Raw genomic sequence first — 21689 nt, forward strand, 5'->3', positions numbered from 1 at the left:
ATCCTGAAGACCTTAAGTGGTTGCTTCAGGTGTGTTTGATTAGGGTTGGAGATGAACTGTGCAGGACAGTCGATCGGCAGGAGAAGGATTGGGCACCCCTGCTCTACAGTCAGTAGATGTGCTCTGAGAGGAAACTTTGATATTTGACCCGTGTTGTTGACCTTTGACCTCTGGTGTTACTCTAGAGTCAGTAGTCAAGTCACCTTTATTTATATAGCGACTTTAACAATATAGATTATTTCAAAGTAGCTTTACAGTGATAATAGGAAATTACAGTAACAGAGATTGTTTAGGCTTTACAGCAGCTCTAGAATAAAGTTATTGAACAGATAAAGTTAGTTTGATTGAATCTCGTCTGTTGCAAAGATCATTAGTTATTAACTTAAGGGAGAGGCACGTGACCTGTGAGCATGGCAGGCGTAGTGTTCTGACTCACTCAGCCAACCCTACTCATTTTCATTTATTATATGCCTCGCATTATTTATTTTTTCTGCTATGATACCTCTGTCACCACCTTTAGATTTCTGGTCTAAATTGCAAAAATTAGTTTCTAAGTTCATATGGAACGGCAAGTCCCCCCATATAAAGTATTTAACACTGCAGTGTTGCAAGGATGCCAGCGGACTTGCATTACCGGACTTTAGGCTTTATCATTGGGCTTTTACATTACGTCCTCTTACAGTATGGTCGAATCCTGGCTCTGTTGTATCTTGGCAACCGATTGAATTTAATCTGGCTTTACCTTATAGACTACAGGATTTTGATTTATTGCAACTTTCCATTGAAGAGCGCAAAGCAGCATTTTGGCCCAATAATAGCCTATCATCTTTCTACCTGGCGGGCGGCTTCAAAGTTCTCCCGCGATGACCATAAATGGCATTCTCATTCTCCATTATTTCATAATCATAGTCTTCTATCAGGTAATAAACCTTTTGTTTTCTCAGACTGGAGTGATAGAGGGATTAATGTTTTGGCTGATGTTTGGGGGGACAATGGTTTACGCATGTTTAATGATCTACGTGCAGAATATAATTTACCAGGCACTTCATTTTTCTTTTATCTGCGCCTGAGATCTGACATGTGCGCATATGGGGTTCCTTGGGGTTCTAGTATTCCCTGTCTTACTCTGCATAAGTTGCTTACTTCATATGGAAATACAAAGGGGATGGTTTCGTCATTGGACCTGTTGTTTTTGGAGGCTTCTTATAAAAGATTACCTGTAGTAGACATTTGGCACAGGTATATTTTTGGGACTGATTCATAGGACAGTATTGACATATGTTGGGACTCAATATGGGCTAACCTCAAACATGTTCTAATCATCGACTGATTAATTTCAAGATGATTCATAGGGTGTATCTCACTCCCAGGAAGTGTCATTTAATGAAGCTTTCCAGTTTCCACCTCTCCTAAATGTGACTTGCGCTCTAGTGGGTGCATAGGGACATATATGCACATGTTTTGGGATTGCCCTGAAGTCAGTGAGTTTTGGCGACAGGTTTACATGACGCTGAAGGACATTTTGGAGCTGGAGATATCATGCTGTCCGAGACTCTTGCTTCTCGGCAGTGTCTCGGAGTCAGTCTAACAACTGAGGCAGGGACGGGGGGTGCGATGCTTCTGGAGTGTTGTTTCTAATGGCTGGCGGTCTGTTTCGCTGTGGATTTTCTTTCTGTAAATGTAGCCGTTAAGCACATGCAAACACTTCTGTGAGAAGCTCCTCTTCAGTTTGAGCTCAGTCTGTGTCAGGGTGCGTGAGGCGTCTGCTAGAGGAGTGTTAGCCAGTGGTGGTGGGCTTGTGATGCGCTCGTTCAGCTTGTTGAATGGGTCTTGTTTAAGCCAGCACTGTTCGACGTCTCTTTGGGTCAGCTCTCGTAAGGTGCTGAGAGGTTGCTGAAACTCAGACTGAAGTTTCCAAGATAGTTAACCATCCCAAGAAAGCTTTAATCTTTGAAGGGTCTGGTTTCAGTCCTTCACTAGTGAACACACGTTCTACATATCATACATGCCAAAACTTACATTTGAGAGGGTTCAGTCTGAGGTTAACCTCACACGCATGATCCAGTACTTCCTTGAGATTTTAGTGGTGTTCTTCCACTATGATAGCACATGGATAGCCTGCGATTATTTGCTCCATGGCTCTTTGAAACATTTTACTGGCTGTGCTGATTCCAGAATCTGAATCTCCCTAAAGAGGAGTTGAATGTCATCAGTATTTCTGATTTAACAATCAAGAGAAACTTTCAACAAAGAACGTTTTGCATCTGTAACAGAGAAGACAGAGGAACTGAGTATTTGAGATGCGAGTGCTTCTACCGTACGCATGGAGTAGTGTGGACATAGGAGCGCCTTGTTCCGATCTCTGGAGGCCATGCATATCCTTATCTCCTGAATTATTCTTGTGGGTCGCCACCATCGATGAGACCCATTCAGTGGGCTCTTCGACCCTGTCCTGCATGGCTACTGGGAGTTTGTGCCCAGGTTTCACTGCTAGGTCCAGTTTCATTGAATATGTTACTGGAAACTTACCTCATACCTGAAAAGGTCTATGAGTGAATGAATTTAGCTTGTGAAACTTGAAGCTTCATCGTGGTGAATTTCTTTGTTGAACGAGACAAGCTTCAGTTGTAAACAGTCCGGTAGACCCATTGATCCCTCTTTATTTCTCATTTTCATGAACAAAGCTTCAGAAATGACATTTGGCCCCTGTATCTACTTTAAGATCAGCTGAAGGTCCATTGATGTGTGCTGTGCAGATTAGCTCTGTCTTCTGTAGAGTTCTCGTCTCCACTGTTTGTACTGCAGTCTTTTCAGTCCAGATAGTAGGATTCATCTGTGCTATCTGTGGACTTTTCTTTCGTTTTGAGCTGGTCTACTGTTTGTGCTTTGTTGTAGTCTAACAGCACTTCATAAAATGGTTCCATTTATTACATTTATGGCACTGCCGACCATAAGCTAAGCATTTTTCTTTTCTGTCTTCATGCTTACCTCCACTACTGCTATAATTTACTATGATCTCAGAGGCTGTGCGATCAGAGTTGGATCTTTGTGGATGGGTTGAAGTCCCCTTCAGATCCAACGGGTTGAAGGTCCAAATGTGAGTTTCAGTGCAGCTTCAAAGTCTCTACACGATCTCAGCCGAGGAATAAGAGCCTTATTCCACAAATGCTGGTCTTGCACTAGCTGTGATGCGCCACACATTACGTAATCACATTGAAAGGTCACGGAAAATGTAGGGAAGGACGAAAAACTCCATTCAACATGTCTAAAGGGCTATTAGTTGCGACTTTTCATCCCACAATTTTGGGGGGAGAAATATATCTAAACAGGAAAAAATATCAGAATTGTGAGAGAAAAACAAATTAGGAGATATAAATGCGTAATTGCAAGAAATAAATAACAAATTAGGAGATATAAATGCGTAATTGCAAGAAATAAATAACAAATTAGGAGATATAAATGTGTAATTGCAAGAAATAAAGTCACTATTGTGAGATATTGATATTTCTATTTTGCCATATATTTATCATATTTTCATATGATATATTTATAGAAACTGCTTACTCTCAGGACACAGGCATTTATTGTCCTCAGCGTGGCCGCAGAAGCCTTCGAGCATGAGTGCGCGCACCAGACGTGTATATGGGAGAAGGAGAGGACAGACGGATCAGTGCAGAGTCAGAACAGGGAATGTTTAAAGCGGAAATTCTGTGAGTTATATAACCCACACACAAATATAACAATGGAACGGTCAAAGTTTAACCTGGCAAAATCATAGAAGCATATGTGAGTGATCTAACAGACAAACTGAAAAGAGACCAACTTGTTTCATGTGTGACTAATGATGGCATGAGAAAAATTCTACTGAGAGACAGAGAGTTAACACTAGCTAAAGAAAAATAATTGTGTCAGATTCACCAGCTGACGGAGTCTTTGCAGCGCCTTAATCAACACTAACGTGGACAGTGTGACACAAGGACGTAGGAGTAGGAGCTGTTCACTTCAGAATGAAAATTTCCTGATAATTTACTCTCCCCGCGTCATCCAAGATGTTCATGTCTTTCTTTCTCCAGTCCCCCCAAAAAAAGGAGGAAAACATGTTTTTGAGGAAATCATTCCAGGATTTTTCTCTATATAGTGACTTCAATGGGATCCAACTGGTTGAAGGTCCAGATGTGAGTTTCAGTGCAGCTCCAAAGTCTCGACACGATCCAGCCGAGGAATAAGAGTCTTGTCTAGACAAACCAGCGGACATTTTATAACAAAATAAACATTTATATACTTTTAACCAGAAGTGCTGGTCTTGCACTAGCTGTGATGAACAATCACGTTGAAGTACAGACCTAGTGTTTACAAAGTGAACGGGCAAAGACTAAGTCAAACGCCCTTTATGAAAGAATAATAAAATAAAAAAAAGTAAAACAATATGTCGGATGATTTTGAAGTTTTTCTACCTGTGAATTGTCTTCAAGTATTCGTCAGGATCCTGCCACTTCTGTGTGTTTTCTATATGATTTTAAGCAGTTTTGTTAGTTCCACTAAACTCTTCCTAGCTTTCTGGTCTGATTTTCACCTCTTCATATTCCCTTTTTCTGTTTAGTTTCATTTGCCGTTTTTTTTTTTTTTTTACATTCGGTCTGGACTTTCCCAGTTCCAGTTCTGCTGTCTGGATTTTCTTTCTTTGTTTTCACCTTTTTGGATCCTATTTGTCCTGTAGCTACAGTTCCCCAGTTGTTCTAGTTCTTTAAAGTGATGCATTTGTGTCATAACTGTATCTGTAACTCAAATTGTGGTCATCTAGTGGTCGAAATGATGAATAGCAACTGCTGTCTGCAACAGATTCTTCAGGAACATCTATAAAATCATCTGTTCCTGGAGGCAAACCCTTATCTGACCCTCACAGTTGAGGTCTTGACGTCTCCACTGATGAACTGAATCATGTGTGTTTGGATAGGAAGATTTCATAACTGTGTAGTGAACAGGAACAGGGTCGGGATACACTGAATACGTGTATCTGCACCGCCCTCAGAGGTGGACAGTAACGAAGTACATTTACTTGAGTACTTTGAGTTAAATTTGATATTTAGAAGGAAAAATATTGATTAATACCTTGATTATAATCACTCATTAGATATACATTGAAGCAGCAGTTTATTCCAGAATCCCCCCCCGTTTTAGACCAGTGTGGGGTCCAATACCACCACATCTCGTCTTTCCATAAAGGCTGCTTCATGCACCCATGCTCCCCTGTTAGGTTATAATTTTGATAAAACAGACAATATCTTTTTCCTTCAAGGACTTGAAATGAACAAAATATCCCACATAGCACATTGTACATTATTGATCTCCAGAACCTTCGAACATACCTGTCTTTTCATGTCTTACACAGCTGTTATTCATCTTGGCTAATTTGGCTTTATCATCAACTTAACTGATTACAAAACAAGTACATATGTATTCTCTAGAATTAATAAAAATAAAAAGCATCAAATAATTAAGACCAAAATTAATTCATCTAAGAACTTTAAGACTCTACTGAAATCATCCTTCATTTTACAGTTTACAGACAAATAGCATGTACCATATACATTTTTTTTTTTTTAATAGAAATAAAAGAAAACAACTTAACATCATCATTTCAATCATTATTGTTCCACTAAAATATAGAATTGGTCCCAATTGTTACTTTTCCAGCAATTATCTTTACTGTTTTTCACAAACCAAAATATTATGTTACTCAGATCTCAACCCCTAAGACAGCCATATAGCTCACATCTCACATAAACACCACCCACTCCACTCTCATACCCATCTCACATAAACACCATCAGCTCCACTCTCATACCCATCTCACATAAACACCATCAGCTCCACTCTCATACCCATCTCACACAAACACCATCAGCTCCACTCTCATACCCATCTCACATAAACACCATCAACTCCACTCTCATACCCATCTCACACAAACACCATCAGCTCCACTCTCATACCCATCTCACATAAACACCATCAGCTCCACTCTCATACCCATCTCACATAAACACCATCAGCTCCACTCTCATACCCATCTCACATAAACACCATCAGCTCCACTCTCATACCCATCTCACATAAACACCATCAGCTCCACTCTCATACCCATCTCACACAAACACCATCAGCTCCACTCTCATACCCATCTCACATAAACACCATCAGCTCCACTCTCATACCCATCTCACATAAACACCATCAGCTCCACTCTCATACCCATCTCACATAAACACCATCAGCTCCACTCTCATACCCATCTCACATAAACACCATCAGCTCCACTCTCATACCCATCTCACATAAACACCATCAGCTCCACTCTCATACCCATCTCACATAAACACCATCAGCTCCACTCTCATACCCATCTCACATAAACACCATCAGCTCCACTCTCATCACCCATCTCACATAAACACCATCAGCTCCACTCTCATACCCATCTCACATAAACACCATCAGCTCCACTCTCACACCCATCTCACATAAACACCATCAGCTCCACTCTCATAACCCATCTCACATAAACACCATCAGCTCCACTCTCATCACCCATCTCACATAAACACCTTCAGCTCCACTCTCATACCCATCTCACATAAACACCACCCACTCCACTCTCATACCCATCTCACATAAACACCATCAGCTCCACTCTCATACCCATCTCACATAAACACCATCAGCTCCACTCTCATACCCATCTCACATAAACACCACCCACTCCACTCTCATACCCATCTCACATAAACACCATCAGCTCCACTCTCACACCCATCTCACATAAACACCATCCGCTCCACTCTCATCACCCATCTCACATAAACACCATCAGCTCCACTCTCATACCCATCTCACATAAACACCATCTGCTCCACTCTCACACCCATCTCACATAAACACCACCCACTCCACTCTCATACCCATCTCACATAAACACCACCCACTCCACTCTCATACCCATCTCACATAAACACCATCAGCTCCACTCTCACACCCATCTCACATAAACACCATCAGCTCCACTCTCATACCCATCTCACATAAACACCACCCACTCCACTCTCATACCCATCTCACATAAACACCACCCACTCCACTCTCATACCCATCTCACATAAACACCACCCACTCCACTCTCATACCCATCTCACATAAACACCATCAGCTCCACTCTCACACCCATCTCACATAAACACCATCAGCTCCACTCTCATACCCATCTCACATAAACACCACCCACTCCACTCTCATACCCATCTCACATAAACACCATCAGCTCCACTCTCACACCCATCTCACATAAACACCATCAGCTCCACTCTCATACCCATCTCACATAAACACCACCCACTCCACTCTCACACCCATCTCACATAAACACCACCCACTCCACTCTCATACCCATCTCACATAAACACCATCAGCTCCACTCTCACACCCATCTCACATAAACACCATCAGCTCCACTCTCACACCCATCTCACATAAACACCACCCACTCCACTCTCATACCCATCTCACATAAACACCTCCCACTCCACTCTCATACCCATCTCACATAAACACCATCAGCTCCACTCTCACACCCATCTCACATAAACACCATCAGCTCCACTCTCACACCCATCTCACATAAACACTACCCACTCCACTCTCATACCCATCTCACATAAACACCATCAGCTCCACTCTCATACCCATCTCACATAAACACCACCCACTCCACTCTCATACCCATCTCACATAAACACCATCAGCTCCACTCTCATCACCCATCTCACACAAACACCATCAGCTCCACTCTCATACCCATCTCACACAAACACCATCAGCTCCACTCTCATACCCATCTCACATAAACACCATCCGCTCCACTCTCATACCCATCTCACATAAACACCATCAGCTCCACTCTCATCACCCATCTCACACAAACACCATCAGCTCCACTCTCATCACCCATCTCACACAAACACCATCAGCTCCACTCTCATACTCATCTCACACAAACACCATCAGCTCCACTCTCATACTCATCTCACATAAACACCATCAGCTCCACTCTCATACCCATCTCACATAAACACCATCAGCTCCACTCTCATACTCATCTCACACAAACACCATCAGCTCCACTCTCATACCCATCTCACATCAACACCATCAGCTCCACTCTCATACCCATCTCACATAAACACCATCAGCTCCACTCTCATACTCATCTCACATAAACACCATCAGCTCCACTCTCATACCCATCTCACATAAACACCATCAGCTCCACTCTCATCACCCATCTCACATAAGCACCATCAGCTCCACTCTCATCACCCATCTCACACAAACACCATCAGCTCCACTCTCATACCCATCTCACATAAACACATCAGCTCCACTCTCATACTCATCTCACATAAACACCATCAGCTCCACTCTCATACCCATCTCACATAAACACCATCAGCTCCACTCTCATCACCCATCTCACACAAACACCATCAGCTCCACTCTCATGGGTATCATCTCACATAAACACATCAGCTCCACTCTCATGGGTATCATCTCACACAAACACCATCAGCTCCACTCTCATACCCATCTCACATAAACACCATCAGCTCCACTCTCATCACCCATCTCACACAAACACCATCAGCTCCACTCTCATACCCATCTCACATAAACACCATCAGCTCCACTCTCATCACCCATCTCACATAAGCACCATCAGCTCCACTCTCATCACCCATCTCACACAAACACCATCAGCTCCACTCTCATACCCATCTCACACAAACACCATCAGCTCCACTCTCATACCCATCTCACATAAACACATCAGCTCCACTCTCATACTCATCTGACATAAACACCATCAGCTCCACTCTCATACCCATCTCACATAAACACCATCAGCTCCACTCTCATCACCCATCTCACACAAACACCATCAGCTCCACTCTCATGGGTATCATCTCACATAAACACATCAGCTCCACTCTCATGGGTATCATCTCACACAAACACCATCAGCTCCACTCTCATACCCATCTCACATAAACACCATCAGCTCCACTCTCATACCCATCTCACACAAACACCATCAGCTCCACTCTCATCACCCATCCCACATAAACACCATCAGCTCCACTCTCATACCCATCTCACATAAACACCACCCGCTCCACTCTCACACCCATCTCACATAAACACCATCAGCTCCACTCTCATACCCATCTCACATAAACACCATCAGCTCCACTCTCATACCCATCTCACACAAACACCATCAGCTCCACTCTCATACCTATCTCACACAAACACCATCAGCTCCACTCTCATCACCCATCTCACACAAACACCATCAGCTCCACTCTCATACCCATCTCACATAAACACCATCAGCTCCACTCTCATACCCATCTCACATAAACACCATCAGCTCCACTCTCATACCCATCTCACATAAACACCATCAGCTCCACTCTCATACTCATCTCACATAAACACCATCAGCTCCACTCTCATACCCATCTCACATAAACACCATCAGCTCCACTCTCATACCCATCTCACATAAACACCATCAGCTCCACTCTCACACCCATCTCACATAAACACCATCAGCTCCACTCTCATACCCATCTCACATAAACACCACCCACTCCACTCTCACACCCATCTCACATAAACACCACCCGCTCCACTCTCATACCCATCTCACATAAACACCATCAGCTCCACTCTCACACCCATCTCACATAAACACCATCAGCTCCGCTCTCATACCCATCTCACACAAACACCATCAGCTCCACTCTCACACCCATCTCACATAAACACCACCCACTCCACTCTCATACCCATCTCACATAAACACCACCCACTCCACTCTCATACCCATCTCACATAAACACCATCAGCTCCACTCTCACACCCATCTCACATAAACACCATCAGCTCCACTCTCACACCCATCTCACATAAACACTACCCACTCCACTCTCATACCCATCTCACATAAACACCATCAGCTCCACTCTCACACCCATCTCACATAAACACCACCCACTCCACTCTCATACCCATCTCACATAAACACCACCCACTCCACTCTCATACCCATCTCACATAAACACCACCCACTCCACTCTCATACCCATCTCACACAAACACCATCAGCTCCACTCTCATACCCATCTCACACAAACACCATCAGCTCCACTCTCACACCCATCTCACATAAACACCACCCACTCCACTCTCACACCCATCTCACATAAACACCATCAGCTCCACTCTCATACTCATCTCACACAAACACCATCAGCTCCACTCTCATACCCATCTCACACAAACACCATCAGCTCCACTCTCATACCCATCTCACATAAACACCATCAGCTCCACTCTCATCACCCATCTCACACAAACACCATCAGCTCCACTCTCATACCCATCTCACATAAACACCATCAGCTCCACTCTCATCACCCATCTCACATAAACACCATCAGCTCCACTCTCATACCCATCTCACACAAACACCATCAGCTCCACTCTCATACCCATCTCACATAAACACCATCAGCTCCACTCTCATCACCCATCTCACATAAACACCATCAGCTCCACTCTCATCACCCATCTCACACAAACACCATCAGCTCCACTCTCATACCCATCTCACATAAACACCATCAGCTCCACTCTCATCACCCATCTCACACAAACACCATCAGCTCCACTCTCATACCCATCTCACATAAACACCATCAGCTCCACTCTCATCACCCATCTCACATAAACACCATCAGCTCCACTCTCATACCCATCTCACACAAACACCATCAGCTCCACTCTCATACCCATCTCACATAAACACCATCAGCTCCACTCTCATCACCCATCTCACATAAACACCATCAGCTCCACTCTCATCACCCATCTCACACAAACACCATCAGCTCCACTCTCATACCCATCTCACATAAACACCATCAGCTCCACTCTCATCACCCATCACCCATCTCACATAAACACCATCAGCTCCACTCTCATCACCCATCTCACATAAACACCACCCACTCCACTCTCATACCCATCTCACATAAACACCATCAGCTCCACTCTCATACTCATCTCACACAAACACCACCCACTCCACTCTCACACCCATCTCACATAAACACCATCAGCTCCACTCTCATACTCATCTCACACAAACACCATCAGCTCCACTCTCATACCCATCTCACATAAACACCATCAGCTCCACTCTCATACCCATCTCACACAAACACCATCAGCTCCACTCTCATACCCATCTCACATAAACACCATCAGCTCCACTCTCATCACCCATCTCACATAAACACCATCAGCTCCACTCTCATACCCATCTCACACAAACACCATCAGCTCCACTCTCATACCCATCTCACATAAACACCATCAGCTCCACTCTCATCACCCATCTCACATAAACACCATCAGCTCCACTCTCATCACCCATCTCACACAAACACCATCAGCTCCACTCTCATACCCATCTCACATAAACACCATCAGCTCCACTCTCATCACCCATCACCCATCTCACATAAACACCATCAGCTCCACTCTCATCACCCATCTCACATAAACACCACCCACTCCACTCTCATACCCATCTCACATAAACACCATCAGCTCCACTCTCATACTCATCTCACACAAACACCATCAGCTCCACTCTCATACCCATCTCACACAAACACCATCAGCTCCACTCTCATACCTATCTCACACAAACACCATCAGCTCCACTCTCATCACCCATCTCACACAAACACCATCAGCTCCACTCTCATACCCATCTCACATAAACACCATCAGCTCCACTCTCATACCCATCTCACATAAACACCATCAGCTCCACTCTCATACCCATCTCACATAAACACCATCAGCTCCACTCTCATACTCATCTCACATAAACACCATCAGCTCCACTCTCATACCCATCTCACATAAACACCATCAGCTCCACTCTCATACCCATCTCACATAAACACCATCAGCTCCACTCTCATACCCATTTCACATAAACACCATCAGCTCCACTCTCATCACCCATCTCACACAAACACCATCAGCTCCACTCTCATACCCATCTCACACAAACACCATCAGCTCCACTCTCATACCTATCTCACACAAACACCATCAGCTCCACTCTCATCACCCATCTCACACAAACACCATCAGCTCCACTCTCATACCCATCTCACATAAACACCATCAGCTCCACTCTCATACCCATCTCACATAAACACCATCAGCTCCACTCTCATACCCATCTCACATAAACACCATCAGCTCCACTCTCATACTCATCTCACATAAACACCATCAGCTCCACTCTCATACCCATCTCACATAAACACCATCAGCTCCACTCTCATACCCATCTCACATAAACACCATCAGCTCCACTCTCATACCCATTTCACATAAACACCATCAGCTCCACTCTCATCACCCATCTCACATAAACACCATCAGCTCCACTCTCATCACCCATCTCACATAAACACCATCAGCTCCACTCTCATCACCCATCTCACACAAACACCATCAGCTCCACTCTCACACCCATCTCACACAAACACCATCAGCTCCACTCTCACACCCATCTCACACAAACACCATCAGCTCCACTCTCATACCCATCTCACATAAACACCATCAGCTCCACTCTCATCACCCATCTCACACAAACACCATTAGCTCCACTCTCATACCCATCTCACATAAACACCATCCGCTCCACTCTCATCACCCATCTCACACAAACACCATCAGCTCCACTCTCACACCCATCTCACATAAACACCATCAGCTCCACTCTCATCGCCCATCTCACACAAACACCATCAGCTCCACTCTCACACCCATCTCACACAAACACCATCAGCTCCACTCTCACACCCATCTCACACAAACACCATCAGCTCCACTCTCATCACCCATCTCACACAAACACCATCAGCTCCACTCTCATACCCATCTCACACAAACACCATCAGCTCCACTCTCATACCCATCTCACATAAACACCATCCGCTCCACTCTCATACCCATCTCACATAAACACCATCAGCTCCACTCTCATCACCCATCTCACACAAACACCATCAGCTCCACTCTCATCACCCATCTCACACAAACACCATCAGCTCCACTCTCATACTCATCTCACACAAACACCATCAGCTCCACTCTCATACCCATCTCACATAAACACCATCCGCTCCACTCTCATACCCATCTCACATAAACACCATCAGCTCCACTCTCATCACCCATCTCACACAAACACCATCAGCTCCACTCTCATCACCCATCTCACACAAACACCATCAGCTCCACTCTCATACTCATCTCACACAAACACCATCAGCTCCACTCTCATACTCATCTCACATAAACACCATCAGCTCCACTCTCATACCCATCTCACATAAACACCATCAGCTCCACTCTCATACTCATCTCACACAAACACCATCAGCTCCACTCTCATACCCATCTCACATCAACACCATCAGCTCCACTCTCATACCCATCTCACATAAACACCATCAGCTCCACTCTCATACTCATCTCACATAAACACCATCAGCTCCACTCTCATACCCATCTCACATAAACACCATCAGCTCCACTGTCATCACCCATCTCACATAAGCACCATCAGCTCCACTCTCATCACCCATCTCACACAAACACCATCAGCTCCACTCTCATACCTATCTCACATAAACACATCAGCTCCACTCTCATACTCATCTCACATAAACACCATCAGCTCCACTCTCATACCCATCTCACATAAACACCATCAGCTCCACTCTCATCACCCATCTCACACAAACACCATCAGCTCCACTCTCATGGGTATCATCTCACATAAACACATCAGCTCCACTCTCATGGGTATCATCTCACACAAACACCATCAGCTCCACTCTCATACCCATCTCACATAAACACCATCAGCTCCACTCTCATCACCCATCTCACACAAACACCATCAGCTCCACTCTCATACCCATCTCACATAAACACCATCAGCTCCACTCTCATCACCCATCTCACATAAGCACCATCAGCTCCACTCTCATCACCCATCTCACACAAACACCATCAGCTCCACTCTCATACCCATCTCACACAAACACCATCAGCTCCACTCTCATACCCATCTCACATAAACACATCAGCTCCACTCTCATACTCATCTCACATAAACACCATCAGCTCCACTCTCATACCCATCTCACATAAACACCATCAGCTCCACTCTCATCACCCATCTCACACAAACACCATCAGCTCCACTCTCATGGGTATCATCTCACATAAACACATCAGCTCCACTCTCATGGGTATCATCTCACACAAACACCATCAGCTCCACTCTCATACCCATCTCACATAAACACCATCAGCTCCACTCTCATACCCATCTCACACAAACACCATCAGCTCCACTCTCATCACCCATCCCACATAAACACCATCAGCTCCACTCTCATACCCATCTCACATAAACACCACCCGCTCCACTCTCACACCCATCTCACATAAACACCATCAGCTCCACTCTCATACCCATCTCACATAAACACCATCAGCTCCACTCTCATACCCATCTCACACAAACACCATCAGCTCCACTCTCATACCTATCTCACACAAACACCATCAGCTCCACTCTCATCACCCATCTCACACAAACACCATCAGCTCCACTCTCATACCCATCTCACATAAACACCATCAGCTCCACTCTCATACCCATCTCACATAAACACCATCAGCTCCACTCTCATACCCATCTCACATAAACACCATCAGCTCCACTCTCATACTCATCTCACATAAACACCATCAGCTCCACTCTCATACCCATCTCACATAAACACCATCAGCTCCACTCTCATACCCATCTCACATAAACACCATCAGCTCCACTCTCATACCCATTTCACATAAACACCATCAGCTCCACTCTCATCACCCATCTCACATAAACACCATCAGCTCCACTCTCATCACCCATCTCACATAAACACCATCAGCTCCACTCTCATCACCCATCTCACACAAACACCATCAGCTCCACTCTCACACCCATCTCACACAAACACCATCAGCTCCACTCTCACACCCATCTCACACAAACACCATCAGCTCCACTCTCATACCCATCTCACATAAACACCATCAGCTCCACTCTCATCACCCATCTCACACAAACACCATTAGCTCCACTCTCATACCCATCTCACATAAACACCATCCGCTCCACTCTCATCACCCATCTCACACAAACACCATCAGCTCCACTCTCACACCCATCTCACATAAACACCATCAGCTCCACTCTCATCGCCCATCTCACACAAACACCATCAGCTCCACTCTCACACCCATCTCACACAAACACCATCAGCTCCACTCTCATACCCATCTCACATAAACACCATCAGCTCCACTCTCATCACCCATCTCACACAAACACCATCAGCTCCACTCTCATACCCATCTCACACAAACACCATCAGCTCCACTCTCATACCCATCTCACATAAACACCATCCGCTCCACTCTCATACCCATCTCACATAAACACCATCAGCTCCACTCTCATCACCCATCTCACACAAACACCATCAGCTCCACTCTCATCACCCATCTCACACAAACACCATCAGCTCCACTCTCATACTCATCTCACACAAACACCATCAGCTCCACTCTCATACTCATCTCACATAAACACCATCAGCTCCACTCTCATACCCATCTCACATAAACACCATCAGCTCCACTCTCATATTCATCTCACACAAACACCATCAGCTCCACTCTCATACCCATCTCACATCAACACCATCAGCTCCACTCTCATACCCATCTCACATAAACACCATCAGCTCCACTCTCATACTCATCTCACATAAACACCATCAGCTCCACTCTCATACCCATCTCACATAAACACCATCAGCTCCACTCTCATCACCCATCTCACATAAGCACCATCAGCTCCACTCTCATCACCCATCTCACACAAACACCATCAGCTCCACTCTCATACCCATCTCACATAAACACATCAGCTCCACTCTCATACTCATCTCACATAAACACCATCAGCTCCACTCTCATACCCATCTCACATAAACACCATCAGCTCCACTCTCATCACCTATCTCACACAAACACCATCAGCTCCACTCTCATGGGTATCATCTCACATAAACACATCAGCTCCACTCTCATGGGTATCATCTCACACAAACACCATCAGCTCCACTCTCATACTCATCTCACACAAACACCATCAGCTCCACTCTCATACCCATCTCACATAAACACCATCAGCTCCACTCTCATACTCATCTCACACAAACACCATCAGCTCCACTCTCATACCCATCTCACATCAACACCATCAGCTCCACTCTCATCACCCATCTCACATAAGCACCATCAGCTCCACTCTCATCACCCATCTCACACAAACACCATCAGCTCCACTCTCATACCCATCTCACACAAACACCATCAGCTCCACTCTCATACCCATCTCACATAAACACATCAGCTCCACTCTCATACTCATCTCACATAAACACCATCAGCTCCACTCTCATACCCATCTCACATAAACACCATCAGCTCCACTCTCATCACCCATCTCACACAAACACCATCAGCTCCACTCTCATGGGTATCATCTCACATAAACACATCAGCTCCACTCTCATGGGTATCATCTCACACAAACACCATCAGCTCCACTCTCATACCCATCTCACATAAACACCATCAGCTCCACTCTCATACCCATCTCACACAAACACCATCAGCTCCACTCTCATCACCCATCCCACATAAACACCATCAGCTCCACTCTCATACCCATCTCACATAAACACCACCCGCTCCACTCTCACACCCATCTCACATAAACACCATCAGCTCCACTCTCATACCCATCTCACATAAACACATCAGCTCCACTCTCATACTCATCTCACATAAACACCATCAGCTCCACTCTCATACCCATCTCACATAAACACCATCAGCTCCACTCTCATCACCCATCTCACACAAACACCATCAGCTCCACTCTCATGGGTATCATCTCACATAAACACATCAGCTCCACTCTCATGGGTATCATCTCACACAAACACCATCAGCTCCACTCTCATACCCATCTCACATAAACACCATCAGCTCCACTCTCATCACCCATCTCACACAAACACCATCAGCTCCACTCTCATACCCATCTCACATAAACACCATCAGCTCCACTCTCATCACCCATCTCACATAAGCACCATCAGCTCCACTCTCATCACCCATCTCACACAAACACCATCAGCTCCACTCTCATACCCATCTCACACAAACACCATCAGCTCCACTCTCATACCCATCTCACATAAACACATCAGCTCCACTCTCATACTCATCTCACATAAACACCATCAGCTCCACTCTCATACCCATCTCACATAAACACCATCAGCTCCACTCTCATCACCCATCTCACACAAACACCATCAGCTCCACTCTCATGGGTATCATCTCACATAAACACATCAGCTCCACTCTCATGGGTATCATCTCACACAAACACCATCAGCTCCACTCTCATACCCATCTCACATAAACACCATCAGCTCCACTCTCATACCCATCTCACACAAACACCATCAGCTCCACTCTCATCACCCATCCCACATAAACACCATCAGCTCCACTCTCATACCCATCTCACATAAACACCACCCGCTCCACTCTCACACCCATCTCACATAAACACCATCAGCTCCACTCTCATACCCATCTCACATAAACACCATCAGCTCCACTCTCATACCCATCTCACATAAACACCATCAGCTCCACTCTCATACCCATCTCACATAAAACACCTCCCATCAGCAGATGCCCAGTGTCTGCGGTGACCCCCTGCCTTAGGTTGCCCTCTGTTTGGCCAAAGAGGATCTTACCCGTCGTTGAGAAATCACCTTGTGCACACTGGTAACTGCTCTTTCCCATTACGAGATCTTGGACAGTTTTCTTCCACAGAATCAGGTGTTTTCTGGAGCTTAGTGAAGGCACATTCAAGAGCCACCAGAGCCATTGGGTTTGCTTACTAGTGTTAACACAAGGAGACAGGTTAATAACAGCAATATTTAATCACTAAAATCCATTAAACATCTTTAAATCAGCAAAATCTCAGTGAATTAAGTTAGTACAACATCCATTCAGTGTACTGCTACATCTGTAACTGGAGCCATCAGCCACCAGCTTAAGACATATTTGGCAGATAAACATCTCATTTTCAAATAAACATAATTTTTTATATATTTTTGCTACTCATATTTGTTGGAGTCATTGTCCGTAATTTTACATCAACCTGTATTTATCCATTCACTTGGACATAGTGTTCCTTTTGGAAGCTGAAATCGACATGTAATCCTCCATGTGATCCAGTCTGGGACAAAAGATCCAAATGTCCCTCCTTTTTGAATATTGCACATTTAAACAATATAAACATCCAATGATGGTAAGGCCTTTCAAAACTCTCTTTTGGGAAAAACAGTGACTGAAATCAGCGCCACTTGGTCAGATAGAATGAACAAATACACACCTTCTGTACTTGGACAGTTTTACTTATTCAAACAGAATCAAATAACATTGGAAATAGAGATCCAAACAATGGCAAGTTATAGCTGATCCAGCAACAGCTGTAGGTGAGTGCTCTTATGAAACTCAATGAAACATGCTGTATTATTGGTAAAGAATTACAGCAATAACAATAAAATCTGGTTTTGTTTATTTAAAATGTGGTTTCAGTTTTTACTTTTTGATTTGTGTTTCAGAGGCACCTGGATTAACATGGGGTTTAATACAACTTATTTCAGAAGTAGTTTTTTATTGCTGAGATGAGTTTTCTGGAACCTGCGCTCTAGAAGAATGGCTTGGTTTTAAATGTCATTGGTTTCACTAATTGAGTTGTGCTAGCCAGTAGTTGAAGATCGTGTTGTGTGTGTGCAGGTCTGTGTGCGAGCGCGTCCTGCGGTGAAGTGTTTCTGTTGGCCTCGGCAGCTCTGGCCAACATCACATTCTTCGACAGCATGGCCTGTGAGATCCTCCTGCAGCTCAATGCCGTTCCCATCCTTCTGCAGGCCTGCAGAGACCGCCAGCGCGTCGACACGCCGTACTCCAAAGACCAGGTGCACACACACACACACACACACACACACCTGCAGAGACCGCCAGCGCGTCGACACGCCGTACTCCAAAGACCAGGTGCACACACACACACACACACACACACACCTGCAGAGACCGCCAGCGCGTCGACACGCCGTACTCCAAAGACCAGGTGCACACACACACACACACACACACACACCTGCAGAGACCGCCAGCGCGTCGACACGCCGTACTCCAAAGACCAGGTGCACACACACACACACACACACACACACACACACCTGCAGAGACCGCCAGCGTGTCGACAAGCCGTACTCCAAAGACCAGGTGCACACACACACACACACCTGCAGAGACCGCCAGCGCGTCGACAAGCCGTACTCCAAAGACCAGGTGCACACACACACACACACACCTGCAGAGACCGCCAGCGCGTCGACAAGCCGTACTCCAAAGACCAGGTGCACACACACACACACACCTGCAGAGACCGCCAGTGCGTCGACAAGCCGTACTCCAAAGACCAGGTGCACACACACACACACCTGCAGAGACCGCCAGCGCGTCGACACGCCGTACTCCAAAGACCAGGTGCACACACACACACACACACACCTGCAAGAGACCGCCAGCGCGTCGACACGCCGTACTCCAAAGACCAGGTGCACACACACACACACACCTGCAGAGACCGCCAGCGCGTCGACAAGCCGTACTCCAAAGACCAGGTGCACACACACACACACACCTGCAGAGACCGCCAGCGCGTCGACACGCCGTACTCCAAAGACCAGGTCCACACACACACACACCTGCAGAGACCACCAGTGCGTCGACAAGCCGTACTCCAAAGACCAGGTGCACACACACACACACACACCCGCAGAGACCGCCAGCGCATCGACAAGCCGTACTCCAAAGACCAGGTGCACACACACACACACACACACACACATACACCTGCAGAGACCGCCAGCGCGTCGACACGCCGTACTCCAAAGACCAGGTGCACACACACACACACACACACACACCTGCAGAGACCGCCAGCGCGTCGACAAGCCGTACTCCAAAGACCAGGTGCACACACACACACACACACACACACACACACCTGCAGAGACCGCCAGCGCGTCGAAAAGCCGTACTCCAAAGACCAGGTGCACACACACACACACACACACACACACACCTGCAGAGACCACCAGCGCGTCGACAAGCCGTACTCCAAAGACCAGGTGCACACACACACACACACACACACACACACACACACCTGCAGAGACCGCCAGCGCGTCGACAAGCCGTACTCCAAAGACCAGGTGCACACACACACACACCTGCAGATACCGCCAGCGCGTCGACACGCTGTACTCCAAAGACCAGGTGCACACACACACACACACACACCTGCAGAGACCGCCAGTGCGTCGACACGCTGTACTCCAAAGACCAGGTGCACACACACACACACACACACACACACCGGCAGAGACCGCCAGCGCGTCGACATACTGTACTCCAAAGACCAGGTGCACACACACACACCTGCAGAGACCGCCAGCGCGTCGACACGCCGTACTCCAAAGACCAGGTGCACACACACACACACACACACACACACACACCTGCAGAGACCGCCAGTGCGTCGACATGCCATACTCCAAAGACCAGGTGCACACACACACACACACACACACACACAAGCACAATCTCGTTCCGTTAGCTGCAGTTTTAAAGCCCTGGGTCAGCAGCTGGGGTTTATTGTAGGGTTAAGCATCTGATCTTTTCTCACCCGAGCAATGTTCCTTATGTTTAATAGTAACTTTAGAAACAGCATTGTATTATATACCATTCTTAGGAAACGTGTGTGGTTGCCAGATAACTGTTATGCCGTTGTTAGGGAGTCAAAAGAGCCTCCCAAATCTCTGTGGTTTCTGGTCTTTGTTCTTGTGTAGTATTATTGTGGCAGGAATCTCTCACTGAATCATTCTAGTTCACCCAAAACGGCGAAAGTTGAGTTTTAAGGGATACAATTATTGACTACAGGGGGACTTAGGGACTACATAGTTTTACTTCAGTATATTTTCCTAATGAGCAAACTACTTAAATGCACGTTATACAACACTGGTAGTCAGGAGTATATTGTACACTCACACACATTTCCCAGTGTAGTAGCAGTACTGTAAACGTAGAATCCAGTAATGATATCATTCAATCCCTGCAGGTTGTGACCATCCTTGCGAATCTGTCCGTTCTGGAGCAATGCACTGCAGATGTTCTAGAGGAGAAGGGTATGTGAGCAACACACACACACACACACACACATGCACAAATGCCGAGTGTTTTTC

The 21689-nt window shown here is 45.7% G+C and overlaps 1 protein-coding gene across 5 annotated transcripts in view; it reads left to right on the forward strand.

The window, feature by feature from the left end:
• Window positions 1-21689, forward strand: part of insc (INSC spindle orientation adaptor protein) — a 102862-nt gene that overhangs the window by 73744 nt on the left and 7429 nt on the right. For all 5 annotated transcript variants that reach the window (XM_081356242.1, XM_081356244.1, XM_081356240.1 and 2 more), the window contains exons 9-10: window positions 19177-19355; window positions 21566-21632. In XM_081356242.1, the coding sequence (XP_081212368.1) occupies window positions 19177-19355; window positions 21566-21632 (246 nt within the window). The remainder of the gene's footprint in view (window positions 1-19176; window positions 19356-21565; window positions 21633-21689) is intronic.

This window comes from Scardinius erythrophthalmus, assembly GCF_964197995.2.
Source record: "Scardinius erythrophthalmus genome assembly, chromosome: 24".
In the NCBI taxonomy this organism is placed as follows: Eukaryota; Metazoa; Chordata; class Actinopteri; order Cypriniformes; family Leuciscidae; genus Scardinius; species Scardinius erythrophthalmus.